This window comes from Mesoplodon mirus (genome assembly GCF_964341445.2).
Source record: "Mesoplodon mirus genome assembly, chromosome: 4".
NCBI lineage: Eukaryota > Metazoa > Chordata > Mammalia > Artiodactyla > Ziphiidae > Mesoplodon > Mesoplodon mirus.
The window spans coordinates 135,411,731-135,439,565 of record NC_138979.1 but is presented as its reverse complement, the minus strand read 5'-3'; the positions used below and the strand labels follow the sequence as shown (position 1 = coordinate 135,439,565).

General features: G+C 33.5%; 1 protein-coding gene across 5 annotated transcripts in view; it reads left to right on the top strand.

Annotated features, from left to right (window-relative positions):
- MDGA2 (MAM domain containing glycosylphosphatidylinositol anchor 2) overlaps positions 1-27,835 on the top strand; it is an 823,345-nt gene that overhangs the window by 724,091 nt on the left and 71,419 nt on the right. For all 5 annotated transcript variants that reach the window (XR_014293890.1, XM_082618922.1, XM_082618923.1 and 2 more), the window contains one exon: positions 17,595-17,743. Coding sequence is in view for 4 of the 5 variants with exons in the window: in XM_082618922.1 (XP_082475048.1) it covers positions 17,595-17,743 (149 nt within the window). In the remaining variant the exon portion in view is untranslated. The remainder of the gene's footprint in view (positions 1-17,594; positions 17,744-27,835) is intronic.

Below are 27,835 nucleotides of genomic sequence, written 5' to 3'. Positions count from 1 at the left end.
AGATGTGGCACATATACACAATGGAATAATACTCAGCCATAAAAAGAAACAAAATTGAGTTATTTGTAGTTAGGTGGATGGACCTAGAGTGTGTCATACAGAGTGAAGTAAGTCAGAAAGGGAAAAACAAATACCATATCCTAACACATGTATATGGAATCTAAAAAAAAACAACAAAAATAACTGGTTATGAAGAACCTAGGGACAGGATGGGAATAATGTCACAGACCTACTAGAGAATGGACTTGAGTACATGGGGAGGGGGAAGGGTAAGCTGGGACAAAGTGAGAGAGTGGCATGGACTTATATATACTACCAAATGTAAAACAGATAGCTAGTGGGAAGCAGCCACATAGCACGGGGAGATCAGCTCAGTGCTTTGTGACCACCTAGAGGGGTGGGATATGGAGGGTGGGAGGGAGGAAGACACAAGAGGGAGGAGATATGGGGATATCTGTATTTGTATAGCTGATTCACTTTGTTATAAAGCAGAAACTAACACACCACTGTAAAGCAATTATACTCCAATAAAGATGTTTAAATAAATATAAAAAAATGGTGCATTGAAGAAACTAAAATACATTCAAATTTACTCGAAATATCAGAGGAAAAGATAACAGGTGAACAACAACAACAAAAACACTGAAGGGACAATGAAAACAATGAGCAAGATGATAGACTTTAACCCAGTTATATTAATAATGACATGAAATGTAAATGTACTTCAGTTGTCAGAAATCATTGGACTGGATTTTTAAAAAAATAACAAAAAGCAAGCTATCTACAAGATAGACACTGCTATCTACAAGAAACACATGTTAAATACAAGGACACAAAGAAGCTGAAAGGACAAGATGGAGGAATACATAACATGCAAAGAACACATAAGAAAGCTGACATGGCTACATTATTGCTAGACAAAATAGACTTCCAGACAGAAAATTTTAAGAGTTATTTTAAGATAATTTTAAGAGGGATGTTTAATAATAGTAAAAGAGGAATTTATAGGGAAGATTATACAGATATAAATATGTGTGCACCTAATAATAGAGCTTCAAAATTCATAAATAAAGAAGTGCCAGGAGGAATAATCTACTCATAATTACACTAAAGGTTTTAACATCCATCTATGAATAATTTATAGAATATGTACCCAGAAAATCACTAATGTTTTAGAAGATCTGAACCATACTACAAGCAAACTAAATTAATTGATATTTATAGATTATCATACCCAAAGTTTTAAACTACACATTGTTACATGTGCACATGGAATACTCACCAAGATAGATAATATGCTGATCTAACATTTTCCTTCTAAAATTGGGAGCAAAACAAAAATACCCACTCTCATTAGTCACAAATATTGTACTGCAGGTCCTTACCACTACAATAACACAAGGAAAGTAAATAACATGCATAAAAATCAGAAAGGAAGAAACAAAGTTACTTCTAGTCACAGATTATGTCATTGTTTTTGAAGAGAATGCTAAAGTATCTATGATAAAATCTACTTGAATTAAGATAACTTAGCAAGAGCATAGGGTATGAAATTAGTATGTAAAATCAATCATATTTTTGTATAATAGCTACAAAAATTTGAAACTGAAGGGTAAAAAATACCATTTCCAGTGACATCAAAGTGTAAATAAATTTAATAAAATATGCACAAGACATACACTGAAAAATATTTAAAAATTGCTGAGGGAAATAAACCAAAATAAATGGAGAAATATACCAAGTTCATATTTTGGAAGAATCAATATTGTTTTCATACTTATTGTCTCTGAATTGATCTACAGATTCACTGCAATCCCAACAAAATACCCAGCATGGTTGTTTTTGGTTTTGTTTCTATAGAAATTGAAGAGCTGACTTTAGATTTTATTTGGAAAGCTAAGGCTTAACAATAGCTAGACCTATGTGGAAGGGGAAAAAGAACAAAGTTGGAGGACTCACACTACCCTGTTCCAAGTCTTACTGTAAAGTCACAATAATCAAGATAGTGTGGTTTTTGTATAAATATAAACACATGGTTCATTGAAACAGGATAAAGGATCCAGGAATAGACCTCTAAGGTCACAGAGATGATACACATATGGTCAAATGAGTTTTTCAAAGTCACCAGCATAATCCATTAGGAAATGATAGTCTTCTGAATAAATTGTGCTAGAAGAACTGGATATTCATATTAAAAAAAAACCTTAAACAATACCTCACATTACGCACAAGATTAATTTATAATTGATTGTAGATGTAAATATAAAAAACTAAAATTGTAAAATTCTAGGAGAAAACTCAGGAGAAAATCTAGGCAAATTTTGAATAGAAAGTAAACCCAAAAAAATCACCAGTCATTTAAAAATAATACAAATAATAATAATACAAGCATAATTAAAACTGCAGTCTTCCTGCTCCTCAAAAGACCTCATTAAAAAAGGAAAAAGCTTCCACATATAAGCAATATCATATGACATTTGTCTTTCTCTGTCTGTCTTCACTCATTATGACAATCTCTAGGTCCATCCATGTTACTGCAAATAGCATTATTTTGTCCTTTTGTATGGCTGAGTAATATTCCACTGTACATATGTACTACTGTATAGCACAGGGAACTCTATTCAATACTCTTTAATGACCTATGTAGGAAAAGAATCTTAAGCAGAGTGGATATATGTATGTGTATAACTGATTCACTTTGCTATACACCTGAAACTAATACGACATTGTAAATCAACTACACTCCAATAAAATTTTTTTTAAAAAAATTATTGGTCTAAAGAAACAAAAAAGGGGCTTCCCTGGTGGCACAGTGGTTGGGAGTCTGCCTGCCGATGCAGGGGACATGGGTTCGTGCCCCGGTCTGGGAGGATCCCACATGCCGCGGAGCGGCTGGGCCCGTGAGCCATGGCCGCTGGGCCTGCGCGTCCGGAGCCTGTGCTCCGCAACGGGAGAGGCCACGGCAGTGAGAGGCCCGCGTACCGCAAAAAAAAAAAAAAAAAAAAAAAGAAACAAAAAAAAGGGAAAAAGGAAAAAGCAAGCCAGAGGCTAGAAAAGGAATTTGAAATACATGTTTGTGACAAAGTGTTTGTATCCAGAGTATATAATTCATAAAATTCAATAATAAGACAAACGGTCCAAATAAAATTGGCAAGAGACTTGAATATACATTGCACAAAATAGCATCCAATTGACCAGTATTTGTATTAAAACTGGTAGCCATCATTTGTTATCAGAGAAATGAAATTTAAAACACAATGAGTTAGAACTACACACACATTATAATGACAAAAGTTAAAAAGACTGACAACAGCAAATGTAGGTGAGGATATATAGTCACTGAAATTATCACGCATTCTTGCTGGGAGTGTAGAATGGGATTTCTGTTTTGAAAATGGCTTGTAAGTCTCTCAAAAACTTAAATATTTACTTACCAAGTGATCCAGCAATTCCACTCCTAGATGATTATTCAACAGAAATGAAAATGTATGTCTATACAGAGATTTATATACAAACTTTAATAGCAGCTTTATTTGTAATAGTGTCTGACTAGAAACAATACAAATATTCATCAACAGGTGGCTGAATAAACAACTTGTGATCTAATCTACTCATGCAGTGGAATTTTACTCAGTCATAAAAGTGGAGAGAACTACTGATACAATACATGAATGAATGGATTTCAAGAACAATTATATTGAATAAACACAACTAGCCACAGAAAGTGCATACTTTATGATTCCATTTATATGAATTGCCTGAACATGCAAAACTAATCTTTAGTAATAGAAATTATATTCTTTGGCTGGGGCTGAGGGTGAGTTGATTGATTACAAAGGAGTAGGAGGTAACTTTCTGCAGTGATGGAAATCTCCTGTATCTTGATTGGCGATTACATAGTAATATATATTTTTCTAGACTCAATGAAATCTGTACTTAAAATGTGTGCATTTTATTGTATGTAAATTATACCTCAAGTATTACTGAAAAGTGGATGATACTTGCCAAATAAGATAGGGTTGGGAATAGGAGGTGTTTCATAATATGAATGGCATTGTTCGATTTACTATTGTCATGTATATACTTTTTCTAATCCATATTGTGTTAATTTTTTAAACATTTGGTTGTTCCTCGAGAATCGTTTGTTCCTTTTTCTTCCCCTAACCTCTAAATTACTTTCCTTTAGGAGGAGACAATAAACTGGTTATCTTCACAGTAGTACCCCTCCCCAAGATAACCACTACCATCTTTGCCCAACTGTATCTCTTACTTTAAGAGATAGTGACTGTTACATTAAGAATACTGAATGACCCAATATATTGGTAACAAAGGTCATGTATACAAATGAAATCAGAAGGATATGAATCAAGTTTTGGAGAATTACCATTTTGTAAGCAAGACCATCACTGCTGGGTAGAATAAAGGGAAGACAGAGATATCAGCATAACAGGGTAGGACACAGTATTCCAAAAGTATTGCTCACAGCTTCCTTATATTATTTTGGGCAGGCATTAGATCCAGTTTTTAGAGGATAAGAAATGGTTCGAAATCACAATTTCTCCTGAGAGAAAAGAATTTTTATAATATTCTCTGACACCAGAAAAGAATAAAGCAAAGAAACCCAAATGTAGAAGTCCACACATATGTATGTGAATATTATATGTTTAGTATTTCTATTCTTAAGAGTCTGTTTAGCACTTAGTGCAGTTGGATTTTTTCAGTAGATATTGGGTGGTAATAAAATAAATCTGTGAAAGAATCAAAGGACTTTTTAGTTCAGTGGAATCAAAGCCATATCCCAAACCTCCAAGTGTCTATTTAAGCACTTGGCCTTTGTCCATCACCCTGAAGGGATGATTAATAGATGAGAACAGTGCAAAACTTGTTCCAAAGACATGCCAGAAACCAGACTTAAGATGGTCAGGTGAGAGATTCCACAGATAATTGCCCATAACTTGATATATTGTCTTTTCTCAAGGGATATTTTGTGACATAGCAGTAAGTTGAGAAAGTTGATAGAGGTTTTCTTTTTATAAATTCTTTTTGAATTTCAGACCAGAGGATATAACCAAAGTCTTATAATTTTACATTACTTATGTAAGTGTTACTTAAGAAATCACTTTCTTTCATCGTTCTAATGAACTTTGTCTATTTCTAAAGCACTGATCAAAATGACAGTTGCTAGTAGCCTCAGCATCTAACTGCAGGCAGATACTTGCTTTGCAGTCAGATCCAGACCAGTGCTTCTTAGCAATACAATAAGAACAGTTATTTGTGCTTTAATCTTTTTCTTGCTCTAGGAGCCATATTCACAGATCTTTTGGTTATTCTTAGAGAGTCACAGTTATTCAGTTTCAATGACTGGTTTCCTTTATTCACATCTAAATCCACTTTATTAATGCAAGTTATATGTTTTGGAGAAAATAAATGTTCCTTGCAGATAAACAGCATACCTTCTGGGCTCCTCTCCAGCTCACTTGAACACCTCTTACTCCCTGCCTCAATGATATTCCACACATTCATATTCAGCAGTGGACCACCCACATGTGTGGCAGCGGTGCTTGCCAGGAAGTTAATGTGCTTCCTAAGTACACCATTGAACAGTCAGTCCTCTCGGCCTGAGCGCTGCTGGGTCAGTTCATCCAGCCATTCCCCCTCCGTGTACACCCCCCAACCAGTGGTCCTTCAAAGGAACCCAAGGCTTTTAGACACTTTGGAACTTTTCAGTTTTTAGGGAATGTAAAGCTTTAGGAAAGACTGAATTGTTTGCAGCTTATTATATATTCATTATTTCTGAGTTAAATGCTTAAGTACATGTAGTTCTCATTCTAGAGATTTAGTCAATCCTCATCTTTATAAATTCCTGACTTGATAATACTTTCAGATAACGATATAATATGGCAAATCTGGTTGACTCCCAAGGGTAAGTTGTAGTTTAAGTTTCCATACTCACAATGGGTAGAGTAGGGAAGTAGGGATCCTTGTTAGATTACTGGGAGTAGCATCTTATCAGGAAATCTACCAGCCTGTACAGTCTTTGTGTGTGAATTAGGAAAAAGGTGCCCCTTTCTTCAAGCAGTTGTAACTCCCATACCAGGGCACAAGTGGTTGCAACAGAAACAGAGCCTGGATTTCAGCCCTTCTCACCCCTTTAGCCAGTCACGCGCGGTAGAGAGCAACCCTATCCAAAGACGTTGGGTGTTAGAATAAAACGGGCTTCCGATGTGGATTCAGAATGCAGCTTTGTTACTCCACAGCTGCTTACTATAGGGCAATTTGTTTAAGATCGCTAATCTTCACTTTCATCTTTCACAAAAGGAAAATGGTAAGAATATTCTCATCCTGCAGGGGATTGTGAATATTAAGAAACACGATGTATGCAAGTGGTTAGCATGGTGCCGGGCAAATAACAAAAATTAACCACATAAGAGCCTTTAATAATCTTATTTTTGTCTAGGAGAGATCAAGCATCAATTTTTCTTTAAGCCAAAAAGAACTGTTTTATTCCCTAGATTAAGCTTTCTCCTAATGTCACAATTAGAATATTTTCTGTGTACAGGTAAAACAATGCAAGCAGGCTTACAAAGAGGAAGACCCCAGAGGAAAGCATTTCGTGAGAATTTTATGAGAAGTTGTATATCTACAGACATATATACATGCTATATGAAAAGAAAAATCCAAACTGAACAAAAATAAATTGAATCTCTAATATTGCATTGTCTTTGGGGTTTTTCCCTTGTTTGGGCATATTCTATTTCAAATTTGAACACTGGTATGTTTTTCACATACTGTTTCTGTTACATAATTCAGATTTAAATAAAATTTTCCCACACTGTACACAACCTCAAGGGAGAATTTCTCTGACTGTCCCTTTGATGGAAGCTGGAATAAGAAAGAAAGGGCAGGAAAGCCTAAAGTGACTGGCTTTTGAATTATATGTGAGACGTCTTTTGAGGATTCCTAGAAAAAGGAAAGGAAAAGTTTTGAAGTCTTATAAAAATGTGGGCCCTAGTAAATAAGCAGAGATTTTGGTTATTCCATATCTTGACTCATAAGTATCCATGTATATTTGAGGGGGATGCATATAGCATTTCTGTTTCCTTTCTGGGCCATATAAGAATTAGCAATTGAGTTTATGAATAAATGGTTGCTAGTTACTTCAGTGATTTGGTGTTCTACCAGCATTTCTTAGACGTGGGATGTATAGGACAGGCGAGGGGAAATGGTCAGAGAACAGGGATGTACTCACTATTTTTATAAAACAGTGCACTTGCTACAAAATAGATTTGTGCTTAGCCCAGGAACTGGACACCATGTATATTTAATCATTTTCTGTTTCTGAATCTGCTTCTGTCTTGTGAAATTTAATGATCTATAGAATTTCTTCTGCAACCTCAATTGTCTGTGCTTCCCATGCCAGCACATACATACATATTATAGAGTTGGCTCATTAACAAGCATAGTTATGATATATGAAAGAAATGGCATAACTCTTGAAAGGATAGCAAAAGAGCATCACAGAATCAGCCTAGAGCCATGATTGTGACATAGCCAAATGTGGTACTCCAGATAGCTACTCCAACCTTGGCTTCCCTCACCAATGATGGGAAAGCTTGGTGTGTGCTTGCCTCACCCACTGATAGTTGACATGTACCATGTATTAATGAAATGTTTTTCTAAAATATAAAATGAAGCAAAATAGTTTTGTATTCTTCTACCTTGGGAGTATTTGCTGCAATATTTCTGAAAAGAGAGATTTCTAATAATTTCATTTTATTCTAACATTCCTGAAATCAAATACATTGAGGAAGGTAGGGATGATCAGACCCTCTCAGTCTGAAGGCCAGCTTCCTTTGCATATTTAGGTAAATGGTGTAACCTCTCTTCCTTCTCACAAAATATTCATTTGGATCTTTTTGAGGGATGATCTGCAGATCAGACAAGGACAGTAGTCTGCATTATTTCATTAATTATGATATTCATATTAACTTTCCAGATTTGCAATTCAAGCCAAGTAATATCCCTCTGCATATTTGCCCTTCCAACTTCTGTGAAGACTAAAAGAAGTTAATATTTGTGGAAGTACTTTTTAACTGTAAATTCCTATATAAATTTGAGATACAGTTTTCCTCTCTCAAGATTTTTCTTGCTTCATGAGTCCATGGTTGTAATGGTAAATTATAATAGAATAACTTTTAACAGCAATCCTAGACCTACAATTCTGGTAGGTGTCTCAAATACTTGACAGAATAGTAGTGAGCAAAGGCCCTTGGGCCAACTCTATTTTGTACAAGGGGGTAATTGAAGTACAGAATTTAAGAGCTGCCTTTTCTTCTTTCTCTCAAGTCAACCATCTTTATTCCCAGAGGAACTCTCCAGATTATTTTTCTTTAGAACATGTGGTTTTTAATACACATAACACTTACTTAGATATTTCCCAGTAAGACATCAATTGATTTATAATTTTTATTTCTAAACTTTCTCTAAACCCTTAGCAGTTTCCTATTTACATGCCTAATGTGAAAGCTAATTGTTTCATCAAATCCAAATCATCTTTTAAATTTTTTGGACCAGATCATAATCTAAGCCAATTTTGGAAAAAAAAAACCCTCATATTATTCATATTTAATGTCATTTTTGGCAAAGTACATTCAGGGTTTTAGAGTAAAAGGGTTATTCATTTAAGTTAAAATGTTATCTGGTAAGTGCATGCATTTATTTTATATTACCCAAGACAACCATATATATTTAGTGCATAAGCCAGTAACTACTTTGCATAAATATTTTGTTTTCTAGGCTGATGCCAAAAAGGCATCAGAGGTTACTCAATTGTGTTGAAATAGTGCTTCATTGAAGTTTTAAAAAAATAAATAGGAACTCATTTAAATTTGTCTAGTTTAGTTTTTAAATTGCTTCAAGTTCCTGCGCTTTTAAACAGTAACAATGGAACCAAACTATGGAACTCTTCCTAGAGAATTTTATTTTACTTTTTTTTTTCTTTACGGGAGAAGGTACAGTGTGAGGTTAATGTTTATTAAATACTTATTACTTCCCCAGTGCTATCATAGGTATTTTATATAGACTATGTCAAATAATTTAAATAGAATAAATTTTATATTTTCATCCATTGGGATCTCCAGAGATATCTTTTTAACCTAACTACTTCATAAAATAATTATTATTTTTGAGAGCCAAAAAACCTAACCTTACCAGGAACAAATGAATCTATCATTATTTGCTGACTATACTATATTCATTAACTCTTTATTCTATTAAATAAAGAATCTTGACTTTATATGGTAGATCCCTACTCAAATAAAATCATGCACCCTTTTGAGAAGTATCTTAAATTGGGGGAGAATTTTTACAGTGGGAAACATATCACATTAGCTTCCAACTGAGATGAATATATGTGGCTTGAGCATTTAGTGAGTTGTTAAAATGAACCCTTTTCTTGCAAGAATTGCCAAGCCATATTACTTCTGAAAATCCTACCTGATTGCCTACCTATTGCAGTCTGAGTGATTTGTTTCCTAATAACCAAGGGCAGGATTCTTGGTAAGTTATACAGTCTTTGCGCCTGATCATCATTTCAGTTTCTACTTCCTAGCAAATACGCCTGGAGACCATATTCTTTGGTCTTATTTTAATGGCCTCTGCCTTTCTAGAGATTAAGGAAAAGGCTAAATTATTAATATATGAAGATGATTTTAGGAGAGTGTATAAAATTGGATCTTGTGCTCATTCCACGTTTCAAGAAATGAGGTAAAAATGATATTTTAATTTAGACAATTTGAACTCATTATAGTTAAATAATGTTCCGAGTAGGTATTTCTATAAACATATTTACTCTAAATCATTTAGGAAGTATCTGTAAAGGAAAATTGAATTATATGATAGGATATTATATTCAAGTGAACTTATTGAAGCAAACTGTGAAAAGACTAAGTTTTGCACACAAGTCTTAAGTATCTTCTTTTAATGTTTTTTTGTTAATTAGGAAAAAAGCATTGGTATCTCTGTAATTTTAATTACTTAATAACTCTTACACTTCATGCTAACACATTTTAATAAATAGTATGAATTTTATGAAGATGTTTCATGAGAATCTTGCTGTATGGCATTTTCTCTGAATGCATTTTATAAGGTTATGTTAATAATAACTAATCAACTTCGCACCTATGTGGATCAAGCAAGAATAACTGAGATTTGTCAACTTCTAATATATAAACACATTCCATTTTGCTCTACATCAGTTTTTGTTATTCCAATAATATACTTTATTGATCTATTGATTATTCCAGCAAATTTTTTTTATTTAAATAAAACTTTAAAGGAAATTTGTGTAAAGGCTTTCACTGCAACAAAACTGACAACATCATCTTATTTATCCTAAAAAAGACCCTAAAAATAAATTGAAAGGAATTGGGCTAAAATACTCCTTTCTACATTACAACTGGAAAATGATGAAATAGTCTTTCAAGGTCCTACTGAAATTGATTATACATATTTGAGTGTTCTGTTCTGGGGAGGTATTTTCATTAATAATATTAACAAGTTTAAAAATCTTTTCCCAATCAACAAAATTTTAGTTAATGTACTTGTGATGACAACTCTGTAAGCAGTAAGTACCTGAATTACTCCTCACTCCACACCAAAAAATACAGGTGCAAATGGCCATTTACATGAAAAATTTAAGTAGAGATATTTTTTGAGTTCAATTGGTTTTCTTCATATCCTCAGCTGAGGGGACAGTATATAAAAAATGAGGCATCTGCCATCAAAGTGCTTATAATCTATTAAATAAAAGATAATTTAACATAACCATAGAAAGGGGGCAAATATTATAATTTGGGCAGTGCATGGAGTTAGTACAGCATGTTAACAGCCACCACTGTATCAAAATGCTGCAAGATGTAATAATAAGGATTTTATGAATAACTCTGAATCTTATTTTTTATTTGTCATTAAACAGGGTCTTATATAGAATAATTTAAGCATGAGAAATGAGTGCTTTATTTTAGTCAACGTTTTCTTTTAAAGGTTTTAAAATTTGTGATGTTTTAAATACCTCATTAAATCTCTATTCTAAAGATTATTTTTATTTACAATTTTTTTTTGTTTAATGATGTTGATATATCAGAGAATAACACATTGAATACCAAAAGGCTATGATATAGTAGTTGACCATTTTGGGGGGTGAATTCACTAATGATATAGTAAATCTATTGCAATTTGCTCTAGAGAATTTTTTTAAAGTATTGCTTGTATACATCTGCAAACTATAATTGGTTGTTTTAATCAAATGTCTATGAGAGATAAACTAAATTCTCTTAAAATTTATTAAAGTCTTTGTCAACATGTAGCTACTACATTTGAGAATATTGAACTTCTAAGTCTTTTCATTTGGGGCACTTTTTTTAATTCCTTGGGTTGTTTGAATACTTATGAAAGATACAGATTTTCAGCTGTGAGTACGTACAATTAGAGAGACCTGGCCAATTCTGAAAATCATAAAATTTGGAATATTATTAACATGTCAACTCATTAGATAAGTAGAAGGATTTTGAATTTGTATTATATTACCCTCTCAAATTATATCATCTTGAACTACATGAATTAGTAGTATCTATAATATCATAGTTGAATATTTGTGACAGATATCTTATGATCACAATTTAAAGCCTTAGAATACTTACTATCTGACCCTTTACACAAAAAGTTTGCTGAAGCCTGGTTTAGAAGGTGGTCTGGTAGAGTCACAATTACCTTAGGCATCCTTGAGGAGAAAGGGAGCAAGTTACAGAGTTTCTTAACTTTTTCTTCCCTGGCATATCAATATTTATGTTAACCTATCCTTATCAAAGCTCTCAAAATAATATTTTAAACTACAATCAGAAATAAAAACATGTAAATGCTATATCAATTTTACAGTAATTATCCCATTTTATTTTCTCTTTGCAAAAATCATCCTAAATATCATATTGATGGATTAATATTAAAAACATAGGCATGCCTAGGGAAGGTTGTTCTTGGTCAGTAGCATTAAATTTATTTAATGGCTATAATTAAATTAAAACTGGCTTTATTTAGAGATATTATCTATTATACCACAATTCTGATTTTTTAAAAACAAATGTATGTGTGTGAAAATTGAAACATCAATATTATTCTAAAACAACAAGGTGTTAGTTGCTTTACATTGTTCAGTCCACTCTATTGGCCCCAATTACATTATGTCTAAATCTGGGAAAGGGCCTCTAATCAGAAAAACAAAAATGATCATACAGAAAATATTTTCAGGAGTACTTATATATTGGTATAGTATTACAATGTGTTTTCCTAATTAAATGTTAAGTATGGTAGTATAAATATTTATCATTGAAGAAAGAGTAATTAGAGAAAGGAAGGATAGTTGTGATTTGGGTACCAAAAGGTAAGAATTGATAATCAGGTAGAAATTACACCAAGAAAGCATTTCAGTTTAAGGAGTCAAAATGTGTTAGGATAAAACTAGAGTTTTAGGAACTTTCAGTCACTGGCAAGCTGAGTCACTAGAATGTAGGCAAGTGAAACGCAATATGGAGAAAAGTTTACTGACTCATTTATACAGTACTGAGATTGCTGTTTTTACTGAGATTGCTGTTTTTACTGATCTTGCTGTTATGTGGTACCTCATTTCTAACATCTCATCTTAATTGGCCCATTAACCTCATCTCCTATGGGCTTAAAATTCCAGCTCCCAAGGATACAAACACCAGCAACACTCCTTTTCTCCCTAAACTCCTATTCAGTGTCTGATTTTCAGTTCTTTGTTTTTTTGACCCCTAAGAAACAAATCCCTTTCTGCTTGCAAGCTTAGGAATGCATGTAAGAAAGATTTTTGTTATACTTTAATCTAACATTTTTACACTAGGAAAGTGACATGTCATATATTCTTAATATATCTTTTACTTTGAGGTTTATGCATAAAATAATATTTTGAAAACTCAATTTACTCACTTTTGAGAAGATATTTGCAAAATAGAATAAATGTACTTTTATATAAATTTTTTAAATTTTGAACAATTAAATTTTTCTCTATATATATTTTAAGAATATTTTAAAATCCAAAATCTGTAGATAATCATACATATTTAAAAATTATCTGCTAATTTAGATAATGAATATAGTTCTAGGTCAGTTAGTTTAAAATGAGTTAAACTCGAACAATGTTGCATAAAAATAAAAGTAGACTATAAAAGAGAATGAAAAAAATTTTTGGCGTGCTTGCTAGAAGGACAAAAAAAATGCCTGAAGGATAAAACAAGAAAAATTATGAACCAACAGATGTCATGTTTCGTTGTTACAGCCTAAGATTATTATAAGGGCATTTCCTTAGTATTACTATGTATACTATGTGCTTCTTACAAAACAAGTGTATAAATATTAAATATGATTGGCTCTGAAATCAGAGAACAAATTTGTGGGGGTTTTTTTTACTTTTAAGATAGATTTCTCAAAGTCAGAAAGCATTTTTCCTTTATCAAGTTTATCCAAAAGAGGTTTAGTACAAAGTGTGCTCTGAGACGTAGCAAGCATATTTATATTTAACTATAACTACACAAAATCATTTCTTATCAGTAATTATTTGTTACTAATCAATATTATTTATGCACCAGCTAAAAAAGCTTTTCTCATCTTTAATTCTAAGGTGGTACAATTATTCAACTAAAATACAACTTTATATCAACATCCATATATCATCCCCATATCTATTCTGTCCCAAAATATATCTGTCATATGAGACAGTGGAACTGGTCATCTCTATTTCTTTTTCCAATCTAATATTTCATGAAAAATATTACATATGATGTCACTCATATGTAATGCAGAATGTCAATGCAAATAAAATTAAGTACTTTCAAAACTACATTGAAAAGCCTTTGTAACAATCTGTAATTAAAAACAAAGATGAAGATAGAATTTTATTGTAAAATTGGATCTATTTAGAATATTCAAATGAGGGTTAAATTGTAGCTTAATTTTTCACAACCTTGAAAATAGATTTTGATAAACAAATTCGTGTTTTCACAAGGTCATAAGAATTTTTTTTAAATTCAGTGTCAAACTGCTTCAATAACCTGAAAAGTATTTATTTAGATAAACAATCAGTTCTAGTATTATGACAATTTGCATTTATGACGTGCAGCTAGTTTACCCTTCTGGCAGTCAACAAAAAGCAGGATTAGAAGACAGATAATAGAAACATTAAATGGAATTTATAAATAAGTGTGCTTAAAACAATTGAAATAATACAAGAAACAGTAGGCAAATGTTTCATAGAACCCTAGAGATTTGAGACCGTGCCTTACCTTAATGGCCATTTTGTGGACAGTCACTCACCTATCTCGACCCTGCTAAATGGCAGTTAGGTATTGACTAAATACCTCTAGTGAAGGGAAAATCATCCATATTCAGAGAGGATTGCTAGAACATTTCTAAGACAAAATATGTATCCTTTAATAGCCACTCACTGGCATTCATCTTATTTCATAGATCTGTTAAAATTTAGCCTGTGATGGAGTTTCAAGTCTCAGAAAACTTCACTTGCCAGTTTTTGAGAGATTTTTTTTTTCCTTTTCCATGCTAAATAGACTATTCTCTTCTCATTTCTATTTGAATGTATCATTCATTTTATGAAAAAACTGATACTTAGAACTAAATCTAATACCACTTGTATTTCCCTCTTGGCTAAAAAACAAAAGCAAGCCCCTCTTCTCCCTGTGCCCCTCAAAAAAAAAAAAAAACTATAAGCAAAATGAAAAACCAACCATTGAGACTCTTTATCTCCTCAATTCAATCTAGACACTAATGCCTAATGAAAACACTCTAAGTTGACATTTCTCACTTAAAAACCTCATTACTTCATTTATAGGTTTTGGATGCTTTTTTTTTTTTTTTCAGTACGCAGGCCTCTCACTGTTGTGGCCTCTCCCGTTGTGGAGCACAGGCTCAGTGGCCATGGCTCACGGGCCCAGCCGCTCCGCGCCATGTGGGACCTTCCCGGACTGGGGCATGAACCTGTGTCCCCTGCATCAGCAGGTGGACTCTCAACCACTGCGCCACCAGGGAAGCCCCTTGGATGCTTATTTTTAATCAAAACTCCTGGCTCTTTATCTAGGCTACTACTAAATGTACCTCCTTAATAACAGTTTGGGAAATTTGGTCTCAGATACAGGTTGTCAATGATGTTTTGGATATTGATTCCTTCATTCAGTATATTGTGTTCCTCTCATCTAAATTTTGCTAAGTGTTGTGAACATGAATTTGTGCTATCATTTAGTTAGTAATAATAAAAATATCATACAAGATATAGAAGAAATAAAATGAATGTGATGGCTCTTTTCCAGAGACCTCCTTCTATGCAAGATTGTTTGTATAGAGTTGATAATCCATTTTCAAGAAAACTGAATGAATATTCATAGAACATTTTTTAATGCACACAGTGTTGATATAGGAGACTTCTCCAAATGTTACTAAAATTCAGATATTTAATTCAATGTATTTAATTTTACTAGTAAATTTGTCAAAAATTAAATTCAGTTCATCTGACACTTTTTCCTAGTGAACCTCACCAGGGTAATAGAGACCATCACTTTCATTCTTAGTGTTCAACATTCATACTTTAACTATATGTTATAAATTCTTATGAATCAACTCTTCTGCAATCCCTAGATGATAGATGACTAATGATGAAGAAAAAGAAAAAAACAGGTAAGATATATTCCTGCATAAAGGAACCCAGGAGGAAAACCCCAGGAGGACATTTAATATTTAACCTAATTTCAAAAAACAATCTGTTGAATAATGTACAACTTATTAAATCATAATCCAGTAAAAATTGCAAAGCTATTTGAAAAGTTGGAGAAAATGTAAGCAATTTCCCGGAAGACAGAGGCCATACCTCCTCGTTCATTTCCCAGAACACTACTTGGCATTCAATAGGCTCTAACTAAATATTGATTTGATAAATAAATGTATTATTGGTAAAAAATAGATGGTGTGAAAAAAATCTATATTTCAGAATATCAAAAAGTTGGGATACTTCCCTGGTGGTGCAGTGGTTAAGAATCTGCCTGCTAGTGCAGGGGACACAGGATCAATTACCTGGTCCAGTAAGATCCCACATGCCTGGGGGCAACTAAGCCCATGTGCCACAACTGCTGAGCTTGTGTTCTAAAGCCCGAGTGCCACAACTACTGAGCCAACACACTACAACTACTGAAGCCTGCACACCTACAGCCTATGATCGGCAACAAGAGATGCCACCACAATGAGAAGCCCGTGCAACACCATGAATAGTAGCCCCTGCTCACCTCAACTAGAGAAAGCCCGCACGCAACAATGAAGATCCAATGCAGCCAAAAATTAATTAATTAATTAATTAATTAATTTTTTAAAGTTGGGCATATAATTCCCATGGTCTGTGCATTTTTCTATTAGGTAATTAAAAGACAAAAACTGAGATGGTTTATGTATGTTACATACACTATGTATACCTCACATATCCGTAAAATCTAAATAAAAGCCTTTTTTGTTATTGACCAAAGTTCTTGTGTTGTTAAGGTTTTTTTTGGTTAATTTCAGTTTAGTGACCAAAGACATGGATAATATAAACACAAATTGTCATCTTCACTGATTTTTTTTTGACAGAGTTGATCATTTACTTGCTGATATACTTCTTTTTTATTATTTATTTATTTTTTCTAGAAGTATAGTTGATTTACAATACTATATTAGCCTCAGGTATACAACATAATGATTCAATATTTTTATAGATTATATTCCATTTAAAGTTATTATAAAATGATGGTCTATTTCCCTGTGCTGTACAGTATATCCTTGTTGCTTACTTTATGCATAGTAGTTTGTGTCTCTTAATCCTATACCCCTATCTCACTGATATACTTCTTTTGATTTCTAGGATGCCACATTTTAAATTTTCCTCCTGTTCACTGGTTGTTCTGTCTCAGGCCTTTGTGGGCTTTGTTATCTCCTCCCATATCTCTTAACCTTGGATTGCCCCAGTGGTCAGACCTTAGCCTTTATCCACACAAACTCCCTTGGTGATCTCATTAGTTTCATGGCTTAAATTTAAACTCTTATCTATATGCCTACAGCTAGCAATATTATATCTCCAACCCTGGCATCTCCTGAATTCTAGTCAAGTGTATCCCACTTAATGGCTCCATTTAGATCATTCAAATTGTTCAAAAATAATTTCCTATTCTTCTCCCCGCAAATTTGATCCTCCCATAGCTTTACATATCAGTTGATGGAAACTTCATTCTTCTGGTTGCTTAGACCAAAAAACTTGCAGTCATCCTTGATTCTTCTCTTCCTCTTACACTGCTTATACAACCAACCAGGAAATCTTCTTGCATCTCTTCTCAAATTCTCCAGAAATTGATTAGATTTTAATCATGTGACTTTTTAAATACAAGAATTACTTATGGAACATGAAGTAGAAAGTAATAAAAGGGCGTAAAAAATAAGTAAGTATGTTTAACTGTAACATGTCATTTAAATGTAAGGACTCTTTCTGTTTTTAGGAAAAGCCTATGCTCCAGAATTCTATTACGATACCTACAATCCTGTGTGGCAGAACAGACACCGTGTTTACTCCTACAGTCTACAGTGGACTCAGATGAATCCTGATGCAGTAGATCGGATCGTTGCATACCGTTTGGGTATTAGGCAGGTGAGGAATTTAATTGTCTTCTTTTGTGTGTGTGTGATCCTCTGTGAAGACCTTGTTACTATGGTGTGTTGCTATAAAGTTTTAATCAGTTTGCATGAATTCCAGAATATATTTTTCTATATCAAAGATAATATTACCTTACCCAGGACTGTTCCAAATTATTTACAAATCTTTGAAATTAATTTATACATTTTTCACTATGACAGGAGACATATTAAAGTGAGCTTTCTGAAATCCTTCATCATTACATGTGCTATAGAAATTACATGATATAATTTCTGTGAAAGAAACTTATTTAAGATGTTCTCACACTTACCTATACTGCATAATTCTGTCTTGTTTCCTAAGCTAGAAATTCTACATATTTTTATTCTAAGAGGTTCAAACTATATATAGGATTTTTAAAAGCTAATTTAATGTGTCTGTAGAATAGAAATGTTTTGGTAAAATGAGAAGAAACAATGAAATATGTTTTCCTAAGGTAGCTGAAGATTATAGATTGTGTAAGAATATCATAGCTTTTTCAAATGAACCACTGTTAAACTCAGTTATCCTTCGTTGGTATAAATGATATTTTTGAAATTTAAATGTAGGTCTTTACATTATTTCCTGTTACATAGTAGGTTATCTGGAGTGACTATTTCAGCATAACAAAACGTTTTTGAAGATTTATTTGATTACCACATAAGCTATTAGCTCTCTTTCACATCTTTGTATTATCCATAGATTTGTAAAATGTGTTTTCCACTTCCTTAGCTAAATCACACAATAACATTTTGAGTTTGGATAGCAGAAAGGACAGAATTTGCTTGGAGAAAGATTGGTCAACCATCAGCAATCCACTCAGTGTTACTATCATAAGACCAATGTTTTTTAAATCTTGTTAACAAAGTTATAATAAAAGACTATGTAAGATACACCATTAAAATTAAGATGCATTGTAAGTTGAATATTCTTATCCTTCTTGTCTAAGTATTCACAGGTCACAGACATGGTAGACAGGAGTGGATCATTTGGAAACTTGCTCTATTACTCTCATTTACTTTGGTCCCTAAGTAAATCTGAGTAAATCCCAAATCCATATCAAAATTGTTTGTTGTACTCATTCTAATTTAATGATAATTTTTCTTGATAGAGAAGATAGAAAAAAGAAAGATCAGCAGTCTCCCTTGGTTTATGGGCTTATCCCTTTCTTTTTCTTTTCTCAACACAGTTAATATTTTTAGATCTTTTATATTTGGAGCATCTTAGCACATTCTTGACTTTAGACACCTCACATTCATTTCCAAGTCCTTACTACATTTTGGTCATTCACATTCATCTTTTATTACCCTATGTTTTCAAAAAACTACGAACCTAATACCAAATTGCTATTTGTAAAATTGAATCATTTTATTTAGGTGTCTTTTCCTTTTTTCTGGTTATAGGTTTTTTTTGCAACAATAGAGTCAGAATTTCATCTTTAGTTTCTCACTTTCTTCCTCAGCTATATTTCTTTGGAGTGTCTGTGTAACTGCCCTTTGCTTCCTGTATGCTGAAGGGCTGCCTGTTTTAATCTGCCGAATTAATTTACCCAACCCTACTCACCATTCCTTTCTTTTACTCTAACAGTCTTCTAAACCTTTGTTCCCAAAGTCTCAATTATGTATGCAAGTCACCTTCTCCATGAGTCAAATTTAACAGAATGATTACCATCTCTGTCCTCCCCCTCAACTGGAGCGATTTTAGCAGAATTAGACTTCCTCCTAAGAGGGATCCACCTAATTAAAGCCCTTCCTTCTCATCCATATCTTGTACTAGTTATTAATACACTACCTTCTATAATTTTTTTTGCTAGGATTGCTATGCTATTTTCCAATGACAGTTTCTCTTAGATTTTCCTTTCCTGATATGAACATCTCTGCTAAATTCCTGTCTTTATGTTTCCTGATCATAAAACTAGTATATAACTCCCTGATATGCAGTGTCACACATTTCCCAGTCTGTGTTCATCCTTGTGAACAAATTAGTTAGGTAATTTCCCCCTACTCTGCTACTTTAGAATACATTATATATGCATGCATATATGTGTATAAATTTCCCCTTACTGTGTTTTGCAAAAATTATAAATTCCTGACACATCTGGTTTCTGATTCTAGCCAATCTAGCCTTATCATTTTTAGCTATGTAACCTTGAACAGGTTTCTGAACATACCAAACCTAGTCTCCTACCTGGGAAGTTAAAGATAATGATACCTGTCAGGCAGTCAAAGTGTGGAGTGGAATACATCCCCCATTTATCCCACATGCCAGGTTCCCTTGTGCAAGGCACTCTCTGCACAAACATCTGTGGCAATTCTTGCACTCATCTGCCTGGGTTGTGTAACAGTTTTTTTAAGTGCATCTTAAGACCTTAACATATCTACTATTTTTATTTCAGTTTTATTTAGTACACTGTATAACCTGGGCCTAAGTATTATTCCAAGCCATGATTTTCACAAAATAATTTCTAGACATTTTTTTCACTACGTCTTATTTTTATTTCAAACCTGCTGTCCTCCATAATATCCATTTTACTGATTCACATTTTTCTCTTCCACTTTGAGTCTTATTTTAAAGCCTTCCTGATCAGATCGCTAAGTCTGCTGCTAACACTATTCTTCCCAAGTTTGTGAGATTCATGCTATGCACTAGAGGAAAACATATTTCTAGTGTTATAAACCATGGTCCAGAAAACAATCCTTTCTCTTACACAATTTCTGAAGCTAACTCTTTACTTGACTTAGCATTATTTATTTTACTAGAATTTTCTTCTATATTTAGAAACAAGTATTATTTTTTCGTGGAGTGCTTTTTTTGTAATACTCTATTTATTAATAATTTTACTAAGATACTACATCTTGCCATGGAAGAGAAACTTTGATATATCTTTTGTGGGTGTCTCAATAAAGAGTAATGGCCTTCTGCTGTTCTGCCAATATGAATGGAAAGGAAATGTTCGTAGATATGGTGTAGGAACAGAAAGATCATGTATAAACACTACTCTTTTCCCCACTGCCATATTCTCTACACTTAACCCATGCAAAATGGCCTCAATAGACATCATTTCTTTTGAAGATCCCCTTGCATACCAAAATTGAGGATGATAGGGCAGAAGCATTTTAGATACAATGAAATTGACATAATTCTTTAAGAATATCCCCTGTTTAATAATAGGACACAAAGTCATTAAGTAAAATAAGGTTATATTATCTTTAAAAATTTAGATTACTTCTTCCTCAGGTATGTACATTTGTTTATCAACATTGTTTTAACACACAATCAGACACCAGTGATTAAAATAATCACTCTTGAATTCTGATTGATGATCATTGTAATGAAGATTTTATATGACAGCATATGGCCTTTTTCATGTCCCAAGCTTAGAATCTTGAATCTATGAGCTTTTGACTGTAACCAACATAACTTGGATGATGTTTAAATAAACTATGTTAGGAATGTAACCTAAGCAACATAAATTTTAAAAATGGATTTTCTTCTCTAATAATTAGTATTTATGTCTTTCACTATGAGACTTAAGTTTTGTTCAAGGGATTATTAATTTATGTTACATATTTTATTATTTTAAAATCGTTATTTTACCCTATATTTTTATTTTGAGCCTATATATCTAATTTCTTCTATCCATAAATTATCTAGATTATCTAATGAAAAGTACTTCCCCTTTTAATATCAAACATGACCTAAAGTGTACAACACACTTCTGATTCGATGAAGTCTGAGAAGCAAATTTGATCCTTTAAGACTCATGGCAAATTCAGTTGTAAAGCGTCCGACTTTTTTTTTTTTTTTTTTTTTTTTTTTTGCGGTACGCGGGCCTCTCACTGTTGTGGCCTCTCCCGTTGCGGAGCACAGGCACCGGACGCGCAGGCTCAGCGGCCATGGCTCACGGGCCCAGCCGCTCTGCGGCATGTGGGATCAGATCTTCCCGGACCGGGGCACAAACCCGTGTCCCCTGCATCGGCAGGCAGACTCTCAACCACCGCGCCACCAGGGAAGCCCAGACTTTGTTTTTAATCCACAAACTGTTAGAAACTTTATTACTTATTCTTAAATTAAGTAAGATTATAAAATCACTAGTATATTATTAAATCCCTGGCTAGATGGGGTTGGTAAACTGAACCCAACATTCCTCCACCTTTCTGGTAAAATTAGCTGACCCTTTTGGTTAAACTGTAGGGTCTTTATTTAAATATAATGAGGGAAATTGTCTCAGAATTAGAGTATTGGCTTATACACTTTTCTTAAAAGTTGCTGCAGTCGATCTATAAAAAAGCACTGGAATTCTGGAATCACCGCTTTAAAAAACTTAAAAAGAGAACAGATATTTCATGTGAAGTTAAAAAATTAGTGTGGAAAAAAAGTTTTCTCAAAATCTTAATGTCCTTAAGTTGTACTTTTTAGGCTCATAAGCAATTGTTTAATCTCCTTAGACAGCTACTAGCCTCCCAATTGTTTGCTTCATTTATTGCTTAACAGGGAAGAGAAAAAGGTTATTTGAATGTCTGCTTTCCTTAGTATCTAAGGAATTAAGAAACAAGCAAAACTATTTCTAAATTATCTGGATATACCAAGCAACACAAACATCATTTGACTCCATTTAACATACACACTATAGGTTCTGATAATAAAGGATTTTAGACTTTTATACAGTTTCCTTTTTATATTCCGCCTAAGACATGCACAATGAATGTGACTTTTTGACTGTCATCTTTGGAAAGTGGGATATTTTATTGAATAAAATATTTTAATTCACAGTGTCCTGTCTTCTTAAATCTTGTTATATTAAAATGCTTAGAATTATCATACCCACATGCTTACCCAGTCAGTCAACAAAACTTTTAGTAAATTAATCATCTAGTGAATACCAATATTTTAAAAAAGTATTGTCCTCAATGTCCTGTTAACAAAAGTGCTATAGTAGGAGCATGTCCAAAATTCCATAGTAACATGAATGGGAGCAGTTAATACTGTGACATAGTGGTTAAGTGACATGATCAGCAAAGTAGAGACTTGTTAGTTTCTATAGGTAGGTTTATCTTCATAAATAGTTATTGTTAATAATGGCTAATTAAGAAATCGCTAATCACAAATACACGTTTTGGTAAAATTGATTACTGGATGAATTTATTATAAATTTTATTTTGGTCTTCATGCGTGCTACTATAATGATTGAGCTAGAGTTTATTTCTCCTTCCATTTAAAACATATTTTTTATTTTATTAAATAATTCATTGCTTATTATTGTTTATTAAAAGGTTGATGTTTTAATAGATCATAGTAATTAAAATTTTATAAATTTATGGTATTACATAGATGACCATACGCATTGTAACTATGGTTATTAATACAGCTAGTACCTAATTTAATGCACTGATAGAAGAAGCAGAAAAATTTGCAGAGATGGCTTTTTATGCTTTAGCATCTTGTATGAAGTATTAGTTTCTATGGCACAGTCTACAGATGCTGAAGGAAAATGGTAGAATAAGATAGAAGTGAATAGAATAGAATATTCTATTATTATGAATAATAATAATTATATTATTAGATAATATAATAATATTAGAATATAACAATAATATTAGAATTATGTACATTAGAATAATGTACATAATTGACTTAAGGCCATTGGACAGATTTTATTGAGATAGGTGTTTGGCAGAACCATTTGACAAAGAGCATTTAATGCCAAGTCCAGGGAAATCTGTGGCAAATTGACAGATCATCTGAATTGATTTTATAGTCTTAAGTCATGAGTAAAATGACATCTTCTATAGATAGATTAATCTGATCATATCATACATAGTACATTGAATGATATTACAATAGAGGCAAGGCCACAATTAGGCATGTTTGAAGTAAGTTTGAGTAAGATTTAAATTAGAGTAGTGAAGGGGGAGAGAAAGAAAAAATGAATTAAGAAAATTTTGAAATGGACAGAACTTGAATATTGATTTAAATTTGAGAAACAGTTTTTAAGAGTATAATGACCTTATGTTCTCTGCTGTTTACTTCAATTTCTTCCATGAATGCTCAAGAAATTATCAAATATATAGATGAAGAAGAGAGTAAGGGTATAGAGAAATGTAGAGAAGCCATTTTGTAAATGGTCTTTTTGGCTCCAGAAAAGAAATAAGCCATAAGCCAGTTGGTAAAAAAATGACATTGTCTCGATATTCTAAGTGAAGGGCACTGAACATATTCCCTTTATTTCTATAAATACTAACATCACAATGTATCTACTAGGAGGAATAAGCACAGTAAATTTAAAAACCTGGATGACCTACAGACCTTTGATATAGAAGGCTTTGTGAAATAAGGGTATTTTGTCTTGGAAAATTCCAAGTACTTTCTGAGGAGTTTTTCTGAGTCTGTGGCCTTTTGTACAGATTTCATTTTGTGTAGTAATACTGCTAAGGAAAATTAATTAGAATTTTCCTTTTTCTTGACCCTGAATGTAGTGGAAAATGAGCAACCTCAAAGAGACTTTTGGAGTGAAAAAGTATTAAATTATTGCCAGAAATAAGATATTGAATCAAAGTTTGCAAATATACTCATGTTTTCAAATTGGTCTTGTTAAATTTGAGTTGATAGAGGAACATCAAACAAAAGTTACCGTAGTTAGAAACATGTTACTAGAATTTTTTAATTTTTTTTGCGGTACGCGGGCCTCTCACTGTTGTGGCCTCTCCCGTTGCGGAGCACAGGCTCCGGATGCGCAGGCCCAGCGGCCATGGCTCACGGGCCCAGCCGCTTTGTGGCATGTGGGATCTTCCCGGACCGGGGGACGAACCCGTGTCCCCTGCATCAGGCGGACTCTCAACCACTGCACAACCAGGGAAGCCCCTGTTACTAGAATTTGAGTGAACACTTCCCCTTGAATGTGTAAATTTATAGGTCAGAAGGATTAGACATGAGAACCGAAGCTAGCAAAGATGTAGACATAAATGTACTGTATGAAGACAGTGATGATAGAAGGTCCAGTGAAAAAGAAAGAACTGAGAGGTAGAAAAATCTGCCAATGTCATGGAAACTAAGGGAAGAATACGTGAGTTTGTGTTTGTGTGTGTGTGTGTGTGTGTGTTGGTGGTGGAGGTATTTGTACTTGTAAATAAAATTTTTAAAGATTAAAAAGCCCTAAATTTTTAAAATACCAGATACTGACAAATCAGTGTTGCTTTAGGCTATCCCGGCGGGCCGCGCGTGCGGCCGCGTTTGAATGACCCTGAGTGGGCTCGGCCAGGGACCCGAGGGATAGTCTGGGCTGCCGGGGCGCAGTCGGTCAGCGCCTGGGCTAGGCGGAGGCGCCGCGGTACCATGAGGCGCCGGTTTTTAAGAGATTATGGCATCTGAAACCCACAATGTTAAAAAACGCAACTTTTGTAATAATATTGAAGATCATTTCATTGATGTTCCTAGAAAAAGGATCTCTAATTTCACTAATAAGAACATGAAGGAGGTTAAGAAGTCTCCAAAACAGTTGGCTGCTTACATAACTAGCGAGACTTGTGGGATCTTAGCTCCCCGACCAGGGATTGAACCCACGCCCTCAGCAGTGGAAGTGTGGAGTCCTAACCACTGGACCGCCAGGGAATTCCCCCGAGTTTATCATCTTTAAAATTAATTAACAAATTTTCTGTTTTAGTTTCTGATTCATCAAATATCAGTAAATATTGCCCACATAAAAAAATTGTTTTGAGACCTCAATAATTTTTAAGAGTGCAAAGCATCCTGAGGTCAAAACATTTGAGAACCACTATACTAAACCATGAGATGTTGTCAGTAGTATTTTATCTTATTCAAACAAATTAAATGTACTTCAACTTAAAAAAAAAATCAGTGTTGCTTTTTTAAGAGGGAAATAGGAAGGAAAAAAAGATTGTATATAGGTTTAATATTATTCCAAGGTCAACTGATTACAAATTTAATTAAATCTACCTAAGCCTATCCTGGCTGTCCACTTGAATCAATATTTTATAAAGAAAAGAAGACTGACTGATATATTTCCTTGGATGAAAGAACAATTTTTAAATGTCTAAATTGTTTCTTTTACAACCTATAAACCTATAGATACATGGTTATTATGGATTCCAAGACTTTATCCTGTCAAAGAAACTATCCAATAGACCAATATATATATTCAGTGTCTTAAATGACTGGGAGTGTAGAGTTCAATGGAAAATAGTCACTTATTTTGTTTGTTTGTGTTTTGTTTTTTGGCTGAGTTGGGTCTTCGTTGCTGTGGGCTTTCTCTAGTTGCGGCGAGTGGGGTCTACTGTTCGCTGTGGTGCACGGGCTTCTCATTGCAGTGGCTTCTCTTGTGGAGCACAGGTCTTAGGCGCGCGGGCTTCAATAGCTGTGGCTCGCGTGCTCTAGAGCGCAGGCTCAGTAGTTGCGCACGGGCTTAGTTGCTCCATGGAATGTGGGATCTTTCCAGACCAGGGCTCGGACCCGTGTCCCCTGCGTTGGCAGGCAGATTCTTAACCACTGCATCACCAGGGAAGCCCGAAAATAGTCACTCTTTCAACTACTTTTCAGGAAAAAAAATGATCAAAACTTTAAATGAAAAATGGAGTTGGGATTAACAGTCATTTTCTTTTTTTCGGCTTTTAACACCATGCAAGTTGCTTGTTTGAGTACAAATTTGTATATGGATTTATAATCTATTTATGTACTGTATCTATTCATAAACTTAACACAGTTTTCTTTGTCTTATATCAGTGGTTCCCAAATTTGAGTGAGCATCAGAATCATCCATAGTGCTTGTTAAAACAGTTGCTGTGACCGACCCCCAGAGTCTGGTATAGTGGGTCTGGGGTGTGGCTCAAGAATTTGTATTTTTAACAACTTCCTGTGTGATGTTGGTTTGGGGCCACGTTTTGAGAACCACTGTTTTATATTTTCAGACTATAATAAAGAGACTAAGATCAGATTCCATTTTCATCTTTTGGCTTTTTCTTATACTAACATTCCTATATGATCTCAATATGAAAAACAGTAATATAAATACTGATTTAAGAACAGAGCTTGGCATATGGTGCTCAATACCATTTGTGGAATGAATGGATTTGATATTTACATGTTATAATAGGTAACCATTAAGTTCCAACTGGAGGTGCATCCTCTAGTTATGCCTGGATTCATGCATTTCCAAAACCAGTGATTATTAAAATATTGTTCTCAGTCCACTGTTGAATTTCAAGATTTATACCATGGACTGAGAACTAACCCAACTGCAAATATTTTCTTTGGTTCTTCTGGGCAAGATATACACAGCTCCTTAGGCTTACATTTATATATATTTCTAAGAGCTTTTTTTTTATATAAGAAACCTATTAATGAGATATTAAAAGTTACTTAATTGTGGTATGTGTAAACTAAAACTTGCATTTGGTAATTCTGATGGCTAATTCAGTGCTTTACAAAGGAGCACGACTACCTTAAAACACAACTCCTCAGTGAACATTCCCTCAGATTTCAAGAATGAATGTCAGAGTTGTCTTGAATTGATAACTATTTCTTATTCTTTTCATTTCTAAATATAAATTAATATTTGTTTAGCTTTATCATTTTCAGTTGTATTTCTTTAAGTTTCTTAAGTTGTTTTAAAATATGAAGTCATACTTATTTTTACACTATTTCTATACCAAAAACCTGACTACTTTTCAGAGTTAAAATATTTTAACTAAAATAGCTGGAACAATATTTACCTTTGAATAATAAATGTTGAACATGACAGATTTCAATAAAATGTTAATAAAGTTACATACAATAACTACTGCTGTATGATAGCTTGATTATAGATTGCTGGCTTTTCCAAGTTTCTATTCTGTTTTAAAAAGTTCAAACAAGAAATGCAAAATATCACAAAGTGCTTAAGTTGCTATAGCGTACTTCAAATTAAAGAAACCATTTCTGAAAAGATGGAAGCAAGAAGTTGAGTAGAAATTTGAAGGTAATAGTTTGAATATCATAGGCATCACTTATTTTTAATAGCTGAGCTGTCCTTCATGTGTGTGTGTGTATATATATATATATATATATATCAATACC